General features: G+C 32.1%; 1 protein-coding gene across 3 annotated transcripts in view; it reads right to left on the bottom strand.

Annotated features, from left to right (window-relative positions):
• Positions 1–21,131, bottom strand: part of LOC143245133 (peripheral plasma membrane protein CASK-like) — a 184,682-nt gene that overhangs the window by 132,556 nt on the left and 30,995 nt on the right. For all 3 annotated transcript variants that reach the window (XM_076491078.1, XM_076491071.1, XM_076491088.1), the window contains exon 3: positions 7,094–7,199. In XM_076491078.1, the coding sequence (XP_076347193.1) occupies positions 7,094–7,199 (106 nt within the window). The remainder of the gene's footprint in view (positions 1–7,093; positions 7,200–21,131) is intronic.

Below are 21,131 nucleotides of genomic sequence, written 5' to 3'. Positions count from 1 at the left end.
CCAGAGACATGCATTTCATGTGCTTCAATGATTTATCCATTCACTATCACATACACTCAGCAAATTTAGAATGAAATATGTAATCATGCTATTACATATAAAGAAAAACCACAGAAATGCCTAATTTTGCACCTATGGATTTTAGTGCAATCAAACTGTTAAAACAGTTTCTGGAAGCTACCATCCTCTAAAGGAAAGAAATTACAGAGAAGGAGTGTGTTTCACACATGATAGTCTTACAATAGAGCCTTTTACAAATGAAACTACACTGCAATACTATTTTCAAGATGCACTATTTTCAGATAAAACAGGAACAGAAGGGGCAACATGAACTTGACAACATGGAAACTCCTAAATCATTTTAATATAGTACTCAAAATCTGTACAAATGTAACCCATACAACAAACGTCACTGTTTAACTTTGTAAAGATGCAAGTTACTCATAATTTGGCTCTTTACTTAAATAATTAGAGTTTATAAATGAAGGCATTTAATTTTTAACATATAAAGTTAAAAGATCACAATATTTCTCTGACAACTTGCATTGAGTTGGAACATCAAGTGAGAATTCAAAATTAGTTAAGAATTTCATTCATCTGCCAGATCAGCCAGCATGGCCAATAGTCATTTAACATTGCAACATTAATCATTACACAAGTCCAGAAACATCTCTTGTCTAAGAAATTACAATAAAGTATTTTTTATGCAAATATGTTATATAAAAGAAATTCAAACTCAAAAAGTGTGAACTAATTAAAACATTTACTTATCAATTTAATGATGTAAATGACTCATCTATAAATTTTTATCACTAAAATAAAAAAATAAAACCCTAACATCATTAAACAAAACTACATCACATCAAGAACACCATTCATTTTACTAACAGTGAAAAATGTTTTGAGGTAGTGTATATTTGCAAAAACAATTTTTAATCATCTTCATACACTATATATAAATGTAGTGTGTTGTAATCTTGCAGTTGAAATTATTTTCTATTACACTGAATATTTTCCAGTTTTGTCTTATGTATAGATTCTGGTAATGCAAAGTACAATAAAAGTGTTTGGTTTTTTGTTAAGCACAAAGCTATGTAATATGCTACCTTTGCTCTGTCCACCAAAAGTATCAAAACAACACATTTCTAGTATAGTAGTGATAAAAGTGAAATATTAAATTTGCCAGCAGGTTATTTTACAAACAGAAAGTGTGATTTTTGATATACAAGCTCTGGACAATGTTGTTTAACCATTTTCCTAACAAGTCACATGCAATGGTATGGATTAATACTGCAGGAAACCTCAGACAACTTTTACTATTATACAATGCCCATCTGACAAGCAGTGTTTTCCCCTGTTGTTTATTTTGTATCTCTTGCAAGCAATGCAATTCCTAGAAAATCTAGAACTATGCAAATGTAACACATACATATGAAAAATCACAAATTCATATCTCTTAAACCTCAAACTAAAACTACACATATCCTTTTACTGTACAAACCATCAGTCATAAACAAAATAACAAACATATTTACTACTGCAGTATTATCACATTGCTTCTGTCTACAGCAGAAGCCCAATAAAAAATGACTGGCAGCAATAGGAAGAAAATATAGAATAGTAAAAAAGCAAAAAGGTTTAAATGTTACACACAAACATATATGTTTCATATGTAAGTAAATATTACAAACACTAATTTACAACACAAGCAGATAAGCAATAACATTAACACTACATAACAATGATGAAGGTTATTATAAAAATTAATTCAAAAAAAAAATTCACTATCAACTTCTGTCACTATCTTTGGATGTGTAAGTATTAGAGAACTATCATGATAATGGGCTTAAAGTTCCAATTACCATTATTTTGCAATGATTTTAAAGGATGGATGTTGAAAGTAATACAAATGCAGAAACATAGGATGACTTATTTCTGCAACAAGGTTAAGCTTTGTTTACTATTATTGTATGGAAGACAAGAGTATAAAGTAAGATTAGGTATAGTTAGTAGTCTGGGTGAAATTGTGAGTTTATTAGTAGGAAAGTTATAAAATGTAATGGTTACCCACAATATTTGTTGCAAACATTTATTGATACCTTTCAAACTAAGAAACTCACAAATCCATCCAGATTACCGGCTATAACTGAATTTACTATATACTCATTCTTTCATTCACTGGTAAACAAAGCTTAACTTTTAAAAAGTCAAATATTATTTTAATACCTACATTTTACGTCTAAATATTTGGGATAATTATCTTTCCAAAACTGGCTACACACAGCTAAAGGTAGTACAAACTGTGACACTATGGGTAAGCACTCACGGTCCATAAGGGCTAACTAGTTTGACATTTACATTTGAATCATGTTTGATAAATGAAATACCCCAACCACATTCAGGTGGTATGACTGCAGACATTTTCTGTTATGAGTTAAAGGATAATGACAGGAACTAGCAATGGACAACTTTCTATTCTTTTTTTGTTAGTCTCATGATATGCAGCCTGATTTTGGTTCATGCATATTTCTACTCTTCAAAAAAAGAAACGCAAAATGGATATTTTTATTTTAAAGAAAAATATATGTAATAACATTACAAGCTCAGAGTATGTGATGTTACACATGTTAAGGCACTGATAGTCAGACCAAAATGACAATAAAAGTTGTACACTTTGAAAACGGAGGAAAACATCGGATTTTTCGCCAAAACGCATTCGTGTCCAATAAATTTGTTTGAGAGATCTGCATGTTCTGCAAGTGCAACATGTGCAAAATCCCTATAAAAGTGACGAGTTCTCGGTTTCCATAGCTCAGTGTTAAGCCACCGACACGCAATACAGTTACGCCAAGACTGACTGAAGCACAACGCAACAACGCCATTGGTCGCTTGGAAGCAGGCAAATCTCGATCAGATGTTGCCAGAGCTGTGAATGTCCATCCAAGCACCATCACAAGGCTATGGAATCTTCACCAACAACATGGATCAACTCGTGACCGTCCACGATCTGGCAAACCTTGTGTGACCACGCCCGCACAAGATCGCTACATCTAGTTACGTCACCTTCGGGATAGGACCACCAGTGCAACGTCTACTGCCTCAACCATACCAGGGCTGCGTAGGATTTCTGATCAGACCATACACAACTGTCTACGAGATTCTTTGGCCCCATGTGCAACCCATCATGGTGAACGTCAACGACGTTTTTCAACATGACAACGCCCGTCCTCACATAGCCCGACTCACCACTGTCTTCTTGAGACACCACAACATCAACGTTCTTCCCTGGCCCTCCAGATCACCAGATTTAAACCCCATCGAACATCTTTGGGACGAGTTGGACCGACGTCTGCGACGGTGACAACCTCAACCGCAGACTCTACTCAGCTTGCAGCAGCTTTGCAGGCTGAGTGGACAGCCATTCCACAGGATGTGATTCGTCATCTCATCGCTTCCATGGGCAGGAGATGCCAAGCAGTTATTGATGCTCACAGGGGGCATACTCGTTATTGACGTTGAGTGACGTTAAACTTCAACTAGTGAGCGTGGACTTCGCCTTTACAGACTTTGGATGTTCAGCAGTGTGCAAAGTTTCACACATGTCATACAGAACTACCCGGAATAAACTTGTTAACAATATGTCTCAAATTTTGCCTTTTGTGTTTCTTTTTTTGAAGAGTATATATACACATATCTAATTTTAGCTCATGTCAAAATTAATGTAAAACATATCTTTGTCAGTTCATTTGTAGGTTTATTCTACAGAGTGCTCTGTAACATTCTTAAGAATGAAGTATTATAATCATAAAATACATGAATGAATATGTGAAAGCTTATGTTCAAAGCATGATATACACCATTTCTAATAAATTCCCAGCATTTTTGTGCTTGTGTGAAAGTTGCACAAGAGGCATTTTTTCTTCAAAACAGCAAGTTTAGATATAAAGAATTTTGCACCTCAGCTCTTCATACACACATCAGACAAAAGCAACATAAAAAAAGTTATATTATAATTTTTGTGTGTTTTGTGGGCTGTGGAGAAAGTAAGTACATGTTTGTAAAAGGACAAATAGATTTCACTAGCATTTTATCCTTTGGAAAAGAAGATTTTAAGTTTGAGACAACTTCTTGGTATTAAAGTATAATGGGACATACAGAAAAGGCAGATTCCAACTGAGAAACAGACAGGAAAGGTTGGGATAACTATGAAGACTGACTCAAGAAACTGAAGAACAGTCAAATGGATACATGATATACACAGATGGAATCTAAAGACAAGCAAATGGACCACTACACTTATATAAATGGGTAATCAAACACATTAGTATACACAACAATGGAGTGAGATAATAAATTAAACAAGTTTCTTAATGACACAGGCAGATAAATATATAAACACATGGACAAATCTAAAATTAAATAATAATAATATGAAGATGAATACAAACAAGTAAAAATAAATGGTCATGGAACAAAGTATTTAACTTTTGAATAAATAAAAGGAACAATATAAATAATGTAGCTAATTATGGGATTAAACAAAGAAACAAGGCTGAATGACCAAGAAATTAAAACTGGTTATGCACACAGATTTAAAAAAAAAAGTGACATCTATTTGTATACACAAAAAGGAATATGAAAGCACAGTCAAGAGAGAAAGGTGAATGAGCACTTCATTTCTATAAAATAATACTAATGTATATTTTAAGCCTGAGCAAAACCATACGTGAAGACAGCTTTCGATTCATTTTTTCAGACATATCCACACTAAGTGAATTATCAACTAATTATTTATATATGAATAAGTGTATGCTTTATTTCTGTGAAATGCAAGGAAGAGATGAATCTATATGTTTTAAATAGAAGTACAATCTCACACAACAATGATTTTCCACAACTTTCATAAAGTTATAACAACTAAATCAGTGGTTTATCTACTAATGACTTGTATATTTTGAGTGTAGTTTTTTGTTCAGATAATTTTATAGAAAATTTCTATTTATGACATTGCATCTATATTCAATTTTCACCTATAAGATGCAGGATTTGTAACTATGTAAATGTAATTATACATGTGCCAACATGCTTCCATACGTAAATATTAACAGTTTGTTTCAACACAATAATAGTTTGTATTGTGAATTCTACTTAAAAGTGTTAATCGCAAAAATTCACATACACATATATACATATATCCACTTGGAAATTCATCATTTTTCTCTACACTAAAATTCAGCTGCTCATCACACCTAATTTATAGAGCTATATGCAAATGAACCCATTCCCAGCAAAAAAATAGTTTAAATTAATCTATCAATTTAAATTACAGTGGAGCGCCTTTAAGCCGCGGTATTTGGGGGGTCAACCTGCTTAACTGCGGCTTAAGTGGTCCGCGGCTTAAACCTTTGTGACTGAAAAGCCGAAGTTGCCAACAGCTCCATCGAGGAGCCTCATCCGGGTCATTGCATGATCATTATAATATTAATGTATAAACTATTCACATAAAATTGACAAGTGCCGTTTTAACACAAACGACCAATGCATTGCGATGGTTCGCTTTTCCCTGTAAAATTTCATCTTCCTGTGTTACATGCGAGCCACCATTTTAAATCTCGTGGTAGCGATATTGCGCAGTTGCATAAATTATTGGCCGAGCATGGCCAAGCGCGTTAAGGTGTGCGACTCGTAATCTGAGGGTTGCGGGTTCGCATCCCTGTTCCGCCAAACATGGTCGCCCTTTCAGCCATAGGAGCATTATAATGTGACGATCAATCCGACTATTCGTTGGTAAAAAAGTAGCCCGAGAGTTGGTGGTGGGTGGTGATGACTAGCTGCCTTCCCTCTAGTCTTACACTGCTAAATTAGGGACGGCTAGCACAGATAGCCCTCGAGTAGCTTTGTGCAAAATAAAAAAAAAAAAACAAGCATAAATTATTAAATTTTAATACTGAATTTATTAACTGGCAGTTAAATAATAAGAAAAAACAAATAAAATCCATTTCAAATCATTTTATTTCACATTTTTTAAAAACATAACAAATATAAACAAAAAAGTTAGTTTCATGCTGAGTTATTACATTTGAAACTTACAAATATATATGAAACCACATTAAATTTTTATCCACTTTTTACATTATTATCGGATTATTGAATTAAAAATAATACTTTAATTATTGATCACTTTTTTCACGGATTTACCGTGAATTAACTTTAATGTATGGAGAGGTGTGATTTGGTAACAATGGTGGCCTCCATAAAGCTGACACAGAGAGGGGGTAAGGTAGATTAACTGTCGATTTCTATTGTAATATATTTTATTTATTTCCAAAATTAAAGCAAATCCTTTTTAAATATCCCCTTGAAGTTATAAAGCCAGGATTAAATTCGTAAGCCGCGATAATCCTCGCTCACATTTGTCATGTCAGTGTCAACACAAGGAGAGTGTGAGAAACTTTAAAAAGCCAGGTAGTAGATTTAATACATCAAAAATTTTGGGACAAGACTTGCTACAGCGGCTTAAGCAATTTTGCGGTTTACTGGTCCGTGGCTTAATGGCGCTCCACTGTACTTCATGAACTTCAAAATGTTAATTGTGTCAAGCTCTTGGTTCCACTCTAAGCTACTTATACCACCTACCACAAAAAGTAACCATTGACCATTTCAGTCATGTTAAGAGACTCTTAACAAAAATTTATGATAAATCTACATTTTTGTTTTCCTTTACATTATGTCACATTTTGAAGTGTGAAGGATAGTGTGATTAACTCATGTTCTCCTGTGACTGTTGTGTCTTCCATGCATGTGCAGCTTTTCAAACACAGTGCAGGGTTGGGTTTGTTTGAAGTTAAGCACAAAGCTACACAATAAGTTATATATGCTTATTGAACTGGAATTAACTGTAATTGTACTGTTAGTGTCCATTCTAGTTCATAAGTCAAAAAAACAAGTTTAACTATTACAACCTTTTACCAAACAATATCTGCAAGAATACTGTTATAGAAATATAATCAAGGTATTAAAACACAACATCTTTAACATGTAATTAAATAGCTTAAACAAAAACACTTAATCCTAATGTACATGTAGTACTTACTATTCAAAAACCATATACAAAATGCCTTCACTACTATATGTTTCCAAGAGTTCCACAATATGAGGATGTTTCAACATATGGCAAATACTGGCTTCTCTTTTCAAGTCTGCAACATTAAAAAAAAATTTGATGCATAACTTATGGGCTAGTTATCAAACATGTAACTTACATGCTTTTTATTTCAAACAGGTTACAAAAGAAACATAGATGACATCTTGCTTATCATGAAATTTACTATTAAAATTATTTAGATGTTTAAACAGTTTATTCTGAGCCTTAAAATACTGTAAAATATATTAACACAATTAGTACCATTTTGAAATATTTCTTAAGTTAATTATGAATCCCAGAACCACATATACCCTATAACAATAAAAAGTTTAAAAATCATCATAAAGAAGCAGTACTTATGTCATCCAACCAAATGGTCTTCAACCATTTCCCCCCCCTCTAAATCCCTGCATGAACTAAACATAATCTGGCAGATTCCTACATTCAAATCTGTCTCTGCATAATCTGGATGATCCTGGAATTTAAAAGCACTAATGATTTAAATATGTAAGTAAATTAAATTTTTAATAGAACATTATTTTTTATCTACAACATGGAAGCTCAATCCCCCTGAAAATGTTTGCAGACAAATGAAGCCCACAAAACATTCATTTCCATTTATATATATTAAATATACATGGAGAGGAAGGAATGAAAAAGAGTGCAGTTTTCACAACATTAAAATGTTGAGATAAATTATTTTTGGCAGAGCCAGACCTTGATGCTTATATCATTGCAAATAGCTTAAGTCTTAATGCACAAAAGCACTATACTAATATGTATATGTTTGGCATAAAGTTATTATTTGGTCTATTTAGTGATTTAGTATTTAATGATTACTTAGTTTTCATGACAAGAGGGTTGAAGTTGATTGTTTTCAAAACATTTATAAAAAGTTTCATCAGGTCACTTTGTGCAAGTCATATATTGTGTATGCGGTTCAACGATTGTATTAGGTGTTAATAATATTATTGATATCTTACAGCTTCTACATTTTTCCAATGGGGTAATATTACTGCCACTAGAGAGCTACATTTCTATATTTTTCTGTCGTGTGTTATAAATACATGCAAACACAGAGAAACAGACAAAACAAATAAGTGAAAGATAGTTAGATCTAAACTGAGTGATTAGCAATTTAACCATGATGAGCAATTTCTAAAAGGTAAGCTAAGTCAGAAAACTTTAAGTCGATGAAAGCAAAGTTAAACATTGTGATTGTTAGTTTAGTCAGAACATGCAAAATTTAGAGTTTCACAGTGTTAATGTTAATAACAGAGGTAAAAAAAGAATAATTTGCCGGTGTGGACTTTATTGAAAAGAAGACAGTTATTTAAAGTTCTAAATACAACTATAGTAACCCATAAGGTAACATAAATGAATCTATTAGAGACTGTACAGTGAGAAACAAAGTAGAGAAATTTGTCCTGTCAATTCAGTGAGAAAGTAACTGAACTAGTTCTTGTGAACTTTTGACAAGAGAAAAAATATTTAAAGCTTTAGATACTATTCTGATAACCAACAGAAAACAAATTTTTGTACATATGCTTGACTTGTTTTGAATACATCATTCTAAAATAAGTGGATTGTGTGTTATCCTTTTTACTGTTGACACTTATTGTCAACAAGTCACAGAGAACTACCATAAAAGAATTCCAGTCTCTATGCATAAAACTTGTCAGCATATGTACAAATACACTATAATTTTAAGTTGTTTGTATTGTAAAATTTAATTGAAAAGATACACTTGTAAGTTTTGTTTAACCATAAATCTTCATAACAGACTATCTGTGTCACCTTTTTAAATTTTGGTATGGCAACTTACTTATTTTTAAGATTTCTGAATAACAAAAATAAAGCTCTTCCTCATATTACATTCATGTCGAAAACCTGTGTATGAATTTTGCTGAAAAGGAGATATGATAAGATGTTAATTTAAATTACTGTAACTTAAGACATATTTGCTATATTTTCAGTTTTAATTTGGATGTTAGCTAAAGGATGTATGAAGTTCAGTTAGATTTTGTGTGTGTGTGTGTGTGTGTGTGTGTTATTATAGCAAAGCCATATCGTGTTATCTGCTGTGTCCACAGATGGAAATCGAACTCCTTATTTTATCATTGTAAATCTGAAGATTTATTGCTGCTCTATCACAAGGACCAGTTAGATTTGTAAGAGTAGCCTTAGAATATGAAAAATTTCATTTTAAGTTTTCTAATACATTCAAAAGTATACTAGATAGCTTTTATTTTTTAGCTAACACGCATATCGAATTACTTTGGTGAGGTACACTTAACGTAATTGTAAACATAAACAATACGTAAAAGCCTATATGAACTCTAAATAATGAATAAACCTTTTGTTGTTGTTTACACGGACTCAACATTGAATTACTTTCATCACATAATTTAAAAGAACCCGCCAAAGAAAAAAGTTACAACAATATTAATCCTCATTCTGTTCATGAAAGGTAGGTCTTGAAATCTTAAGAGATAAAGATACCAACTTAAAGTGATAACATCTTTATATATGTAAAATTGGCTCGTTTGGGTTGAGAAAATGTTTCTTTTAGATAGGGGAGCAAACAATGTCATGGTCAGGTTCACAAAGAAAGAAAGAGGTAACTGATCAGAAGCTGACCACATGTTTGAAAGGGATTGTGTAACTGGGTGTCAGAATGTAGAGGGCATGCTTAGATGTTTGATTATATTTATTAATATAGGTATAAGGGTGTTCCTTTGTATTGATTTATTTTGAGCTTGAGTTGTTGTATAAGTAAGGTTTCTTTATGTTTGTTTCTTTAGTTAGTATTTCGTTTTTTTACGGTTATGCTGTGTTTATTTGATTTGCAGTGTTAAAATACGTGTGAAAGTGACTTTTTGTGTTCTTTGAATCTGATTTCCATTTTTCTACTTGTTTCTCCAATATAGAAGTCGTGGCAGTTATCACATTGTATTTTATATATAATATTGGTATTGCATTTGTCAGTGTAGTTTTTACATAGTATAACCTTAATTTTGTGTCTGGTTTTTGAATAAATTTGGTATTAACTGGAATTTTTCTCCCCTACATAAAAAAAAAACTCTCAACCCAAACGAGCCATTTTTACATATATATTTTTCTCTACAAGCGAGTTTTCTTGACATCACTGATAACACATCTTTATTAATATAAGTGCTTAATAGGTGCTACTGTACCAAAAAAGTATACTGTTTTGTTAAAATAAAGTAAACATCATTTTAATTCTTATTACCCAATTCTATGAACTGGAAAGCAGTATTACTTACAACATTTGTGTTTCAAACTATCATAATTTATAATAATCATGTGTCCGTCCGTTTCACGTTAACTCGACGCGAGTGGGAAATACTTATTTTCAAGATAAATTAACACAAAAAGAAATTAATCAAAGTAGTACCCTTTCCTTATTTGTTATACATCATGTGTAGGCTTAAATTAAATGCTTTGCAATTTTTAACAAGCTATAATAAAAGATAAACAGAATCTGGCACGAGATTTTAGTTTAGGCTTATATTAATACTACATAACAAGACAAATAAAAATACACTTTTATACACACAGTTTCCTCTTTCCAACTCTCTTTAGAAATTATTTGAGAAATATACAATACAACACTCCTCTTTCTCAACATTAAGATATATATACAAGACGACCATCAAACCACTAGTACACATTACAAAGAAACACATATTTACATACTACATTTCGAATCTTCCCACCTGTACAGTAACATAAAGTCAATACCTTACCCACAGTTTCTACAAGAATGTAGTGATGATAACAATTATAAATCTAAATCCAAATACATGAAGACTTTTTTTTCTAAAAGACGATACACTGTTTATCTCATCCACAATGCAGCTACCATGGCTAGCTCACATCACATACCCGTACAAACTCTTAACTCTACCAATAAAAGAACACACCACCGATCATTATTCCACTTGAGTTACCATGCTACCATATCAACAAGATCAACTACGTTATACTAAATAATTACACAATACTTACTGAATACCGTTAGCAGTCGGTTCTAATGTTTCAAAAGAATCGGCATTTATATTTGTATAATAATTGTACATTAAGTTCCATTATGATGTCTCTATAATTACATGTTTGTACCACACACATATCAGGAAAGAACACAGCGTTCGATATAAGATGGTTCTTTACATGTATCAGCTAAATGTATGGTTTACTGTATAAGTTGCAAAATATGCAACAGATTATACACTGAACAAACAGGCCACCGACTTGTTAATCGAGCACAACAACACATCTAAACCATATTAAACTGTAGAACCAAGATACACCTACAGGCAAACATTTCGCCAACAACAACCATACGCTTGAGGAATTTTAGATTCTTGGACTTACTAGTGTTCTAACAGACATCCACAAAAGAGAAAGACTAGAGGAAAGAGTGTATTCCAAAGACGCCTGATATGGGTATTAAAACTTTAATTAAAATAAAGTACAGAGCAACGTTTTGACCTTCTTGAGTCATCTTCATGTTACAAAGTGAGTTTGCAAGTCTAGAGACTCTACAACCATCTAGTTCAAATGAACGCTGGTTTTTCTTTTTCAGTAAATTAATATTTTTTCTATTCTTTGTTTAAATTGTAATTACTGTCTGCTTTACTTTTTCATTACTTGTAATTTAAATGTAAAAGATATAATTTTGCTTAAAACTTTCACATTCAATATTCAAAACACTACATATCCAAGTTCTTTTAATTCTGCACATGCATCTTTATTGTAAGCTGTACCATCTGACGAAGAAACATCTCTCTTTAAATGAAAATATAAACAGCTTGGCGATTGTTTAACCAATTATTTAATTTTTATATTAATATTACAGGTGCATTCCATACAGCCTTGTACTGTTGTATCGACTGTAATCCGTAATATTTCATAATGATTAAGTCTTACATAAAAAAAATGTTTTTTGGGTTGCTGTTGTTTTTTTCACTATCATTTGAATTGAAATGTCTTGGCAAATACTAATGTTTCATTTCAGTAGTGCATTTTGGAGTATTAAAATTAAAAAACATTTTAATACTGGTAATAAACAACCTTAAACAAGTTTGTTACAGACTGTGTTCCACCAGAATGTTCCCAAAGAAGCCATACAGCAAAACCTTAAGTGTCGAAATAAGATGAAAAATAAATGTGTGTTATAAATCCGTTTATTACTGGTACTAAAATGATTAATGTTACTATGTTTGATAGCTCCTGGGACTTCTTAAACCTCCTCATGTTAAACCTTATGGTTTAGTATACTTAAGTTTAACTTGAAGAAAATTTAAATAGAAAGCATCAATAATGAGATTTTTATTTTAATAAAAAGAACTACTATTGGTAGAATCAAAACGTTTCTACTATCAAGCTAAATGCAGTGAACTCAGTTTGTAATGTACGTTCTACAGGCCTAACATTAAGGTTAATGTTCGTTTCAAATATTAAATGATTTCATAATTTCACTTATAATGCTGATTACCTATATCAGTGCTTCCCAAACTATATCAGTTCTCGGTACAGTTTTACTGTTCCAAACTTTTGACAACACGTGCAACTAAGTCTGTATGGCAGGTCTAGTGTAATCCCCTAACCAATACAAACATAAATTACTATTATACAGTGTATCAAGGAGAAAACAAAATTTTGCTTGTTTGTTTTGAAATTTTGAGCAAAGCTACATGAGGGCTATCTGCGCTAGCCATCCCTAATTTAGCTGTGTAAGACTAGAGGGAAGGTAGCTAGTCATCACCACCCACTGCAAACTCTTTTGCCAATGAATAGTGAGAATGACCATAACATTACAACTCTCCTACGACTAAGAGAATGAGCATGTTTGGTGCGATGGGGATTCAAACCCGTGACCCTAGGATTACGAGTCAAGCGCCTTGTCCACCTACTAAACAAAAAATTACTTAATAACTGCAAATACTTCCCGGCATTCCCGAGACTTTTCAGATGCACACACATTATTCAAAATGTTATCTCATCTCAAGTGTTTTTGTTTAAAGTACAATACCAATAAATGAGTTAAGTAAAATTCTTAAAAAAAAAAATAGTTATTTATTTTACAAAGCTTATGATTATTTAAAAGCACTGAATCCTACAATTGAAATTCTGGATGGATCACAAATAAGAAAAGTGTTTTCTGCAATACATATAAATGAGTTTAAAAATGAAGAGTTTTATTCTAGTTGCTTTCTTTTTATAAATATTTATCTAGATGCCAAGGATCATTTAAAGAATTGATTTAAACTTTTTAAAGAATGGATAACAATTTCAAAAATATTTTTAACAAATTCAATTTTTTGTTTAATAGTTCTGATTCTTACAGGCATATAAATGATGTCTGGAAGCAAGTTTTTAAAATTTGGTCCAGAAGATTCTTATCATTCACTATATCCCTTTAACTTAGATCTGAAAATTCCATGCAGTAGACCCGAAAACGGAGACCTATTAGTCCAACTACTGCTTGTAAGAAACACGACAAAAATCAAACCAAGAGTTCATAAACAACCAGAAAGAAACAGCTGCGCATAGACCTGCCAGATAAAATGAAGAGCAAAGAAGAGAAGAAACATCTCTGCACATCCTATCGACAGAGATGAAGAGTGAGCATATTCAACAGTATTAAGATGCTTTTCATAAAATTTCAGAGAACCAAGTGCCATCACATTACATACAACCATTTGTATTTGTGTGTCTGTGTTGGCTTGCGTTGATGCTACAAATTATGATGACATAATGGAAAAGTATCTTTTCAATAGAAGAAAAAAAGATCTAACTCTACTACAACAAATACTTGAATGCAATGACAGTACAACAAAAACAAATTTATATCAAGTTAGGAACCTTAATAGCTCCTTTTTGTTTGCTTCAATGTATGCTCATTCTGCAAGTCTGAAAGTACAAAGTAAACTTTGCTTCAGAACCCATGGTTAAATACACCATTAGTTTGGTGCAGTTAAAAAGAAGACAATGAAAACAATTATGCTTGTTTGTATTTTTGAGACACTGTTTAATCATTATAAGAACACCTTCACGGGCTTGAAAATTGAGAGAGAAAAACAGATAAATTTCTTCTGCGACAGTTTTTTCATTCGATATATATATTTGAAACTGACCATTACTACGATTCAATGATATAGCTTTTATTGTTTTCACACAAAAAATTTGGTTGGCATCTCGGATTGGTACACGCTATGGAACATAGAATATTGCAAAGTCAGTATATTACACCGTTACAATTATCAAAACATTACATTGAGTTTTGTGATGAATTTGCCCTTTTCCACAGTTCAGGAAAACTATTCTAACAATACACTATTGATAGATACTGTTACCTTTTATAATTTATCACGGACGAGCCTCCAATTTATTATGTTACAATTTCAAATAGCCTGAAGCCGAGTTAAATTGTAATTTGGATTTACAAATTAGTTGATATCCATCAAATTTATGACACTTTCTAACAAGACTGCTACACAGTTCTCTTTCTTAATACAAATACATATATTAATATACAAATAATAATACAATATATGATAACGGTTATTACAAATAATGAATTATATACACAAGTTTTAGAAGCTTACAAACAATAATGAGTCTGATATCTGGTCTGGAAATGAATATTTTATCAACGGTTCTCGATGAGTAAATCAATTTAAATTTGGTACAGTTCACAAGTGTGAAGTATAATCATCAGAAAGAGCAGCTGCTTTCTTAAATGTTTCAATTTTCATCCAAGTAAGTTTTTTTAAGGAAATACGTCCACAACATTTAAACCCCTCACTTCGACATAATTGTTTCAGTTTGTCAAAACTGTTGTAAACATGCATAGAATTACACCATCGATCAAAATAAATCTCTTTTCTTTTGTTTTTTCCATAGGCGAACTCCACATAACTTTGATTATCTTGCTTATGATAACCTCAAAATTTTTAGCGATATGCCTCCCGGTACTAACTCATTTGCTTTGAGAATAGCTGATTTAAGAGCGACATAAGCCTCTCGTGCTTTACCAGCTCAAAGACTTTCTAATAATAATAACGATCATTTTCCGATATGCCATTCCCTGGTTTAATCAACCTTCTCAAAATCTTGAAAATATTTATCAACTTCATTTTCATTAAATGGTGGTACTTCAATATAGCGATTACGTTCAAAGGTGTTAATTTGTCTCAGATGATCAGAAGTGAGTCTAATTTCCATTTCTCCCAGTCTTTTTTTTCCAGCTTTAAAACAAGTTGTTTCGGCCTGGAGGCATTTCTTTCTCTTTCAGCTTCAATATTATCTTGCTATTTCTATTTTTTGGCTTCAATACGAGCTAGTGCTTTAGCTGGATTTCTAACTTATCTTTATCACTCAACTCCAATTAGCTGGTACAGACATTAGGGTATTTCCTTCATGCTTTCTGAGACAACAAATCATTATGACTAGTATTTCAACAACGTATTTTTAGTTCATTTTTCTCTCTGATTTCTTAACTTCTAATTTCAAAGTTTGGTAACATCAAGTAATTCACTTTTTGTTATATCTTTCTAGTTGTTCATTGGAGAATAATTTAAGCAAATCTTAATCATCAGACATGATCCAATCTTTTTGACACTGATAAATATAAATTATGATTTTAATTTTAATTTATTTTGAATTTTGACTCTGATTTAGATCCCGGGCGTGTCCTCAATTTATTAACGTTACGTGTTATATTTTATTTTGGATGAGCTGCCAATTTATTGCATTACGCATTACAATTTCAAATAGCCTAAAGCTGAATTAAATTGTAATTTTGATTTAGAAGTTAATTAAATGTCAGTATGTATCTAATTTATATTAGCTGACAAGGCTTATACAAACAGTTTTCTTTCTTAGTTAAAATATATTTAATATACAAATAATAATACAAATTATAATAGCGGTTATTACAAATAATGTATATATAAAAGATTTACAAAGTTACAAACAATACTGAGTTTGTTACCTGGTCTGTAATTGAATATTTTATCAACGGTTCACAACGAGCGAATCAATTTCAAATTGATATCAGTACAGTTCACTTAAGAGGGAATTAGCTAGCTTTTTATACGCGAGATTTTTACAACCAAAGTCAGACTCTGTCTTCATAGATATACTTACGTCCGATGTTAATCTGCTAAACTAGCACAGCTTGTAATGTTTGAAATCTATAAATGTTCCTGGGTCAAATATCTATAGTTTCCCGGTTAATAAGTGTTTATCACAATTACAGCTTCCGAGGTTTGTAGTATACTAACTGTAGCAAACCAACAATATTATACTGACCCTTTGCGTACTGCAATGACTACCTTTTATAATCATCAAGTTCTAGAAATTTCAGTTGCCAACATTACTGGCAGTCATTAGTGTTTACATAAGCACATCGTACATTGCTGATTCTGATACTCGAGAATATTTTACAAATTTAGGGAAGAGGTGGGAATTTCACAATATACATTTAACAGTACAAGTTTATAAATGTATATTTAACTAAAACAAACATCGATATTAAGATAAATATACAATAGTATGTCCATCACAATACGTTACAGTGACATATCAACAACTGACATGTATTCGCGAAAATCAAGGATAAATATTACTAAAAGTAGATCTTGCTTCAGAACCCATGCTCAAAAAAGAAGGAAAGCCGATATTTTTATTACACTTAAATTCAATTCTAAACTGATAGAAACTGTAAATATCCTAAAAGTTACAAAATAGAAAAAAACAGAATAGACACTGTTAAATAGAATTATCTTAAATTTCAAAAGCTTATAAAATATTTGTTAAAGAAAGGTATATTTAGAAAATAATTCAGCTAACAGGCACGTAACAGTTTCAGAATACAAGGTTACCTCACGCACGTATACTTATAATACTCGATAATCTACACAAACCACATCATGAACAAAATATCGATCAAATAGTAAATGCAGAAAACCATGATGTAATAACTAAAGCACATATTTTCGATATGGCAAAATCATGTATGATACTTGATTCATGTGGTGAAATACATCAATTTTCACTATGTATGTATAAAGAAAAACGTAAGAAATAATTTCCTACGAATTATGTAGAAAATACAACTGTAAAAAGAATAGAAATTATGGAAAACGAATTCAACTCAAGGTCAGATAAAAAGAACACAAAAGCAGATAATTGCTGGATCATTCCATACAACCCCTTGTATGTTTAAAATACAATGGCCATATCAATGTTGAAATTTGTTCAAGTGTTAAAGTTGTAAAATATCTTTCTAAATATAGTTACCAACGTTACAACTGTGCACAAATTAAAATTAAAGAACAAAATCAAATATTAAATTTGGAAAGGAATGAAACAGCTACATTTTTTGGAGTCGAGATCTGTTAGTATGTCAAAGATGTTTGGCGCCTTTTTTTAAATTTTAAATGCATGTCCAATCTCATACAATAATTAAGTTAGCTATTTTTTGTTCTTGGTCAAGCAGATCAAGTACTGATGAAGGGGTTTAACCAGGAAATAACGTTAACTGCATGGCTTAAGCTAAAATAATCCTTCCAAAAAGAATGTCTCGTATATGAATATAACAAATCACTACGTGTAGGAAAAGTCCAGTAAGGCTTGGATAAAACGATGTCATCAGTATGCTGTAAACTCCTCACAACAGAAACTGTGTTGTCTAAAATTGCTGCTGTTTCATTTGTAGATTTGAAGGCTGTTAATGGGAGGATTTGCTCTAGTTTTACAGAAGCAGCTACAGAATTAAACTTCATGATGGACAAGGAACTTTGAAGAAACTGCAATTTTAAAATGTCTTAGAAACTGAGCAAATTTTCGCTTTAAAATGTATTTTAGAAACTCCAACAGACCTTTGGAATAAATTAAAAAATATATCTTATGGAAAACCTCATTCAAAGGCAAGACTTGGTAACTTCCAACACGCTCTACGTTTACATTTTCAGTGCCTCTTTTCGAAAATTTCGTTCCAAGTATTACAACAAATAGTAAATATGGTGAATTATCGAGAAACTTCTCTAATTGTATACAGAATGAAGCTGGAAAGCAGAGAGAATTGCCTTAGATATTTTGGATAAACTGCTTAGAGACGTCAAAATAAAAAGTGGACTGTTTGTAAAGAAAACTGTACTTGAAGAATATTTCAAGTAAGTGCTTCCAGATGTATGGCACAGATGTCGCTTAAATAGTCGAAGTTTTTTCTTGAAACTTCGACTATTTAAGCGACATCTTGGAAATTCTATTCAAAAATTTCAAAAAAAAAACAACTGTAAAAAGAGAGAGACAGAATTGGACTCAAGAGAGTTCGGCAAATGGTTACACACAATGGGCCATCTGTGCTCTGCCCACCACGGGTTTTGAAACACGGTCTCTTAAATTTTAAGTCCAGAGACATACTATTATGCTAGTAAAGAGTCGTTTTAATAGGAGAATCGATAACTTATTTTAGTGTGGTCAGCATAGTCACTGATGATGAAAGAATTACAGTAACATACCAACAGTAACCCCTGAAGACTTACCGTCACAAAGTTTGATATCAAAAATTGGAGCAATAGTCATATTGATTTGAAGCTTAAATATTAAGAGAAATACAGTAAATATAGTTTGTCTCATAATACAAAATCTTCACACTGAATAGACTGAGGCAAAAGATGTTGATTGGTGAGGCTTAATCTGAGACAGTTTTGATTCAAATAATTTATCTGACGACATCAGATCTAGCAATGCCATTTAACGTTAAACAAGACAAGTTTCCGATAAGAATTGTTTTTGCGAAGACTACTAATAAGGTTCAAGATTAAACATTCCATGAAACAGGACTAGATTGATCAGAAACACTTTTCAGCCATGGACAACTTTATATTGCATTTACACGAGCGGGAAGTTTCATGGATCTCAAAATTTCAAAACTAATAATGGTCAAGTGCAGCTTTATAAAGTCACCAAACGTGAAATTCAGACGGAATCATTCTTATGGTCTCATATTTTATGAAAGTGTGTGTGTGTGTATATATATTGACTGCGATATATATATAAAAAAGTTAAATATACGTTTTACATTAAAATAGATTTCAATTCTGAGCAAAACTTTTGGATAACACCCGTCTTCAAAAGACTTTTTTAAACAATGACTCCTTCGGATAATTTAATCGTGTTTTTCCATGTTTGAATAAAAGAAACTGTGAAAATAAACAATAGCTCTTTCATCACCTATCAACTGTCGTGGTGAACTATATATAATATTATCAGTCAGTCTTGACAACAGACTATCTCCTGTTCTTCGTAGTAAGTCTCAATAAACGTAAATATTCAACACGGTGCAAGTAGATTTGTAACTTTCATGCTTTTTATCGGAATTATGTGATGTGCAGTTTCCTGCAAAAATTTTTACAAAAACACCCAATTCTTTCCTAACTGAATACTTAAAGGTAACTGTCATTTTTGTAACTAATACGTGATCCCAAAAGAGTAAAACGTATTCTGATGGCAAACAGACACAACCCAAGAACACTGAGGTTTACAGTTCGGTCATCACCTGGTCCCTGGCGTGATGTATGCGTGTTTTTCTCATAGCAAAGCCACATCGGGCTATCTGCTGAGCCCACCAAGGGGAATTTAACCTCTGATTTTAGCGTTGTAAATTCGTATACTTACCGCTGCACTATGGCGTGATATAAACTGTTAATCACTATGATTTGATACAACTGTAATTTTAAAGGTATTTCATTACTACTAACTTTTCACGTAAACAAACAAATACGAAAAAATGACGTAACATGTTTTGGCTCAAAACTATCGAGAGGTGAAAAATTTATATGCAAAAACGGCTCGTTTGGGTTGAGAAAATATTTTACATAGAAGAGCGAACAACGTTTCGACCTTCTTCGGTCATCGTCAGGTTCACAAAGAAAGAGGTAACTGACCGGAAGCTGACCACATGTTTGAAAGGGGTTGTGTAACTGTGTGTCGAAATGTAGAGGGCGGTATTAGATGTTTGAATATATAATTTTATATATTTTATTACATTAATATAGGTATAAAGGCGTTCCTTTATATTGGTTTATTTTGGGTTTAAGTTGTTGTATAAGTAAGGCTTCTTTAATTTTGCGTTTGTTTCTTTATTTAGTATTTGAGTGTTTTCTATGGTTATGTTCTGTTTATTTGACTTGCAGTGTTCAAAAACGTGTGAAGGTGACTTTTTATGTTCTTTGAATCTGGTTTCCATTTTTCTACTTGTTTCTCCAATATAGAAGTTGTGGCAGTTATCACATTGTATTTTATAAATAATACGTAGGTAAGAATAAAGTGTTTGTGAATGAAGAACATCCTATCAGACACGAACAAATTTAAACCAATACACACAAATCCAACAAAGACACACGAGACGCAACTGAACAAATTACTACTACAAATGAAAAAAGCCAACACAATTTCACAAACACTTTATTCCTACCTACGTAAAACCGACTCACGCACACCGCAAATATACGGCATCCCCAAACCTCATAAACCAGATTGTCCATTACGACCAATAATGTCCACATATGAATCGTTTAATTACAATCTTGGTAAATACATAGCATGGTCATTCTCTAAATATGTAACATCAGCCAGCTCATTCATCAAAGACTCTTTTAATTTCAAGTCTAATCTAAATCAACTCAATCATAAAGCCTTAATGGCCAGTTTCGATGTTATATCCCTCTTTACAGAAGTTCCAACCACTGAAGCCTGCAAGATAGCCTTAGAACTCTATATCCGAGACCCTAACCCAACTATAGAAATTCCCAGTAACCAGTTAGCAACCCTCATAGAATTCACCACGATAAAGACAAACTTCATGTTCAACAACCAAAACTATATACAAACAAATGGCCTAAGCATGGGCAACCCAGTATCACCAGTTCTAGCCAATATTTTTATGACA

This window comes from Tachypleus tridentatus, chromosome 1, assembly GCF_004210375.1.
Source record: "Tachypleus tridentatus isolate NWPU-2018 chromosome 1, ASM421037v1, whole genome shotgun sequence".
NCBI lineage: Eukaryota > Metazoa > Arthropoda > Merostomata > Xiphosura > Limulidae > Tachypleus > Tachypleus tridentatus.
Note: the sequence above shows the minus strand (reverse complement) of the source record. Positions and strands in the feature narration are given on the sequence as shown.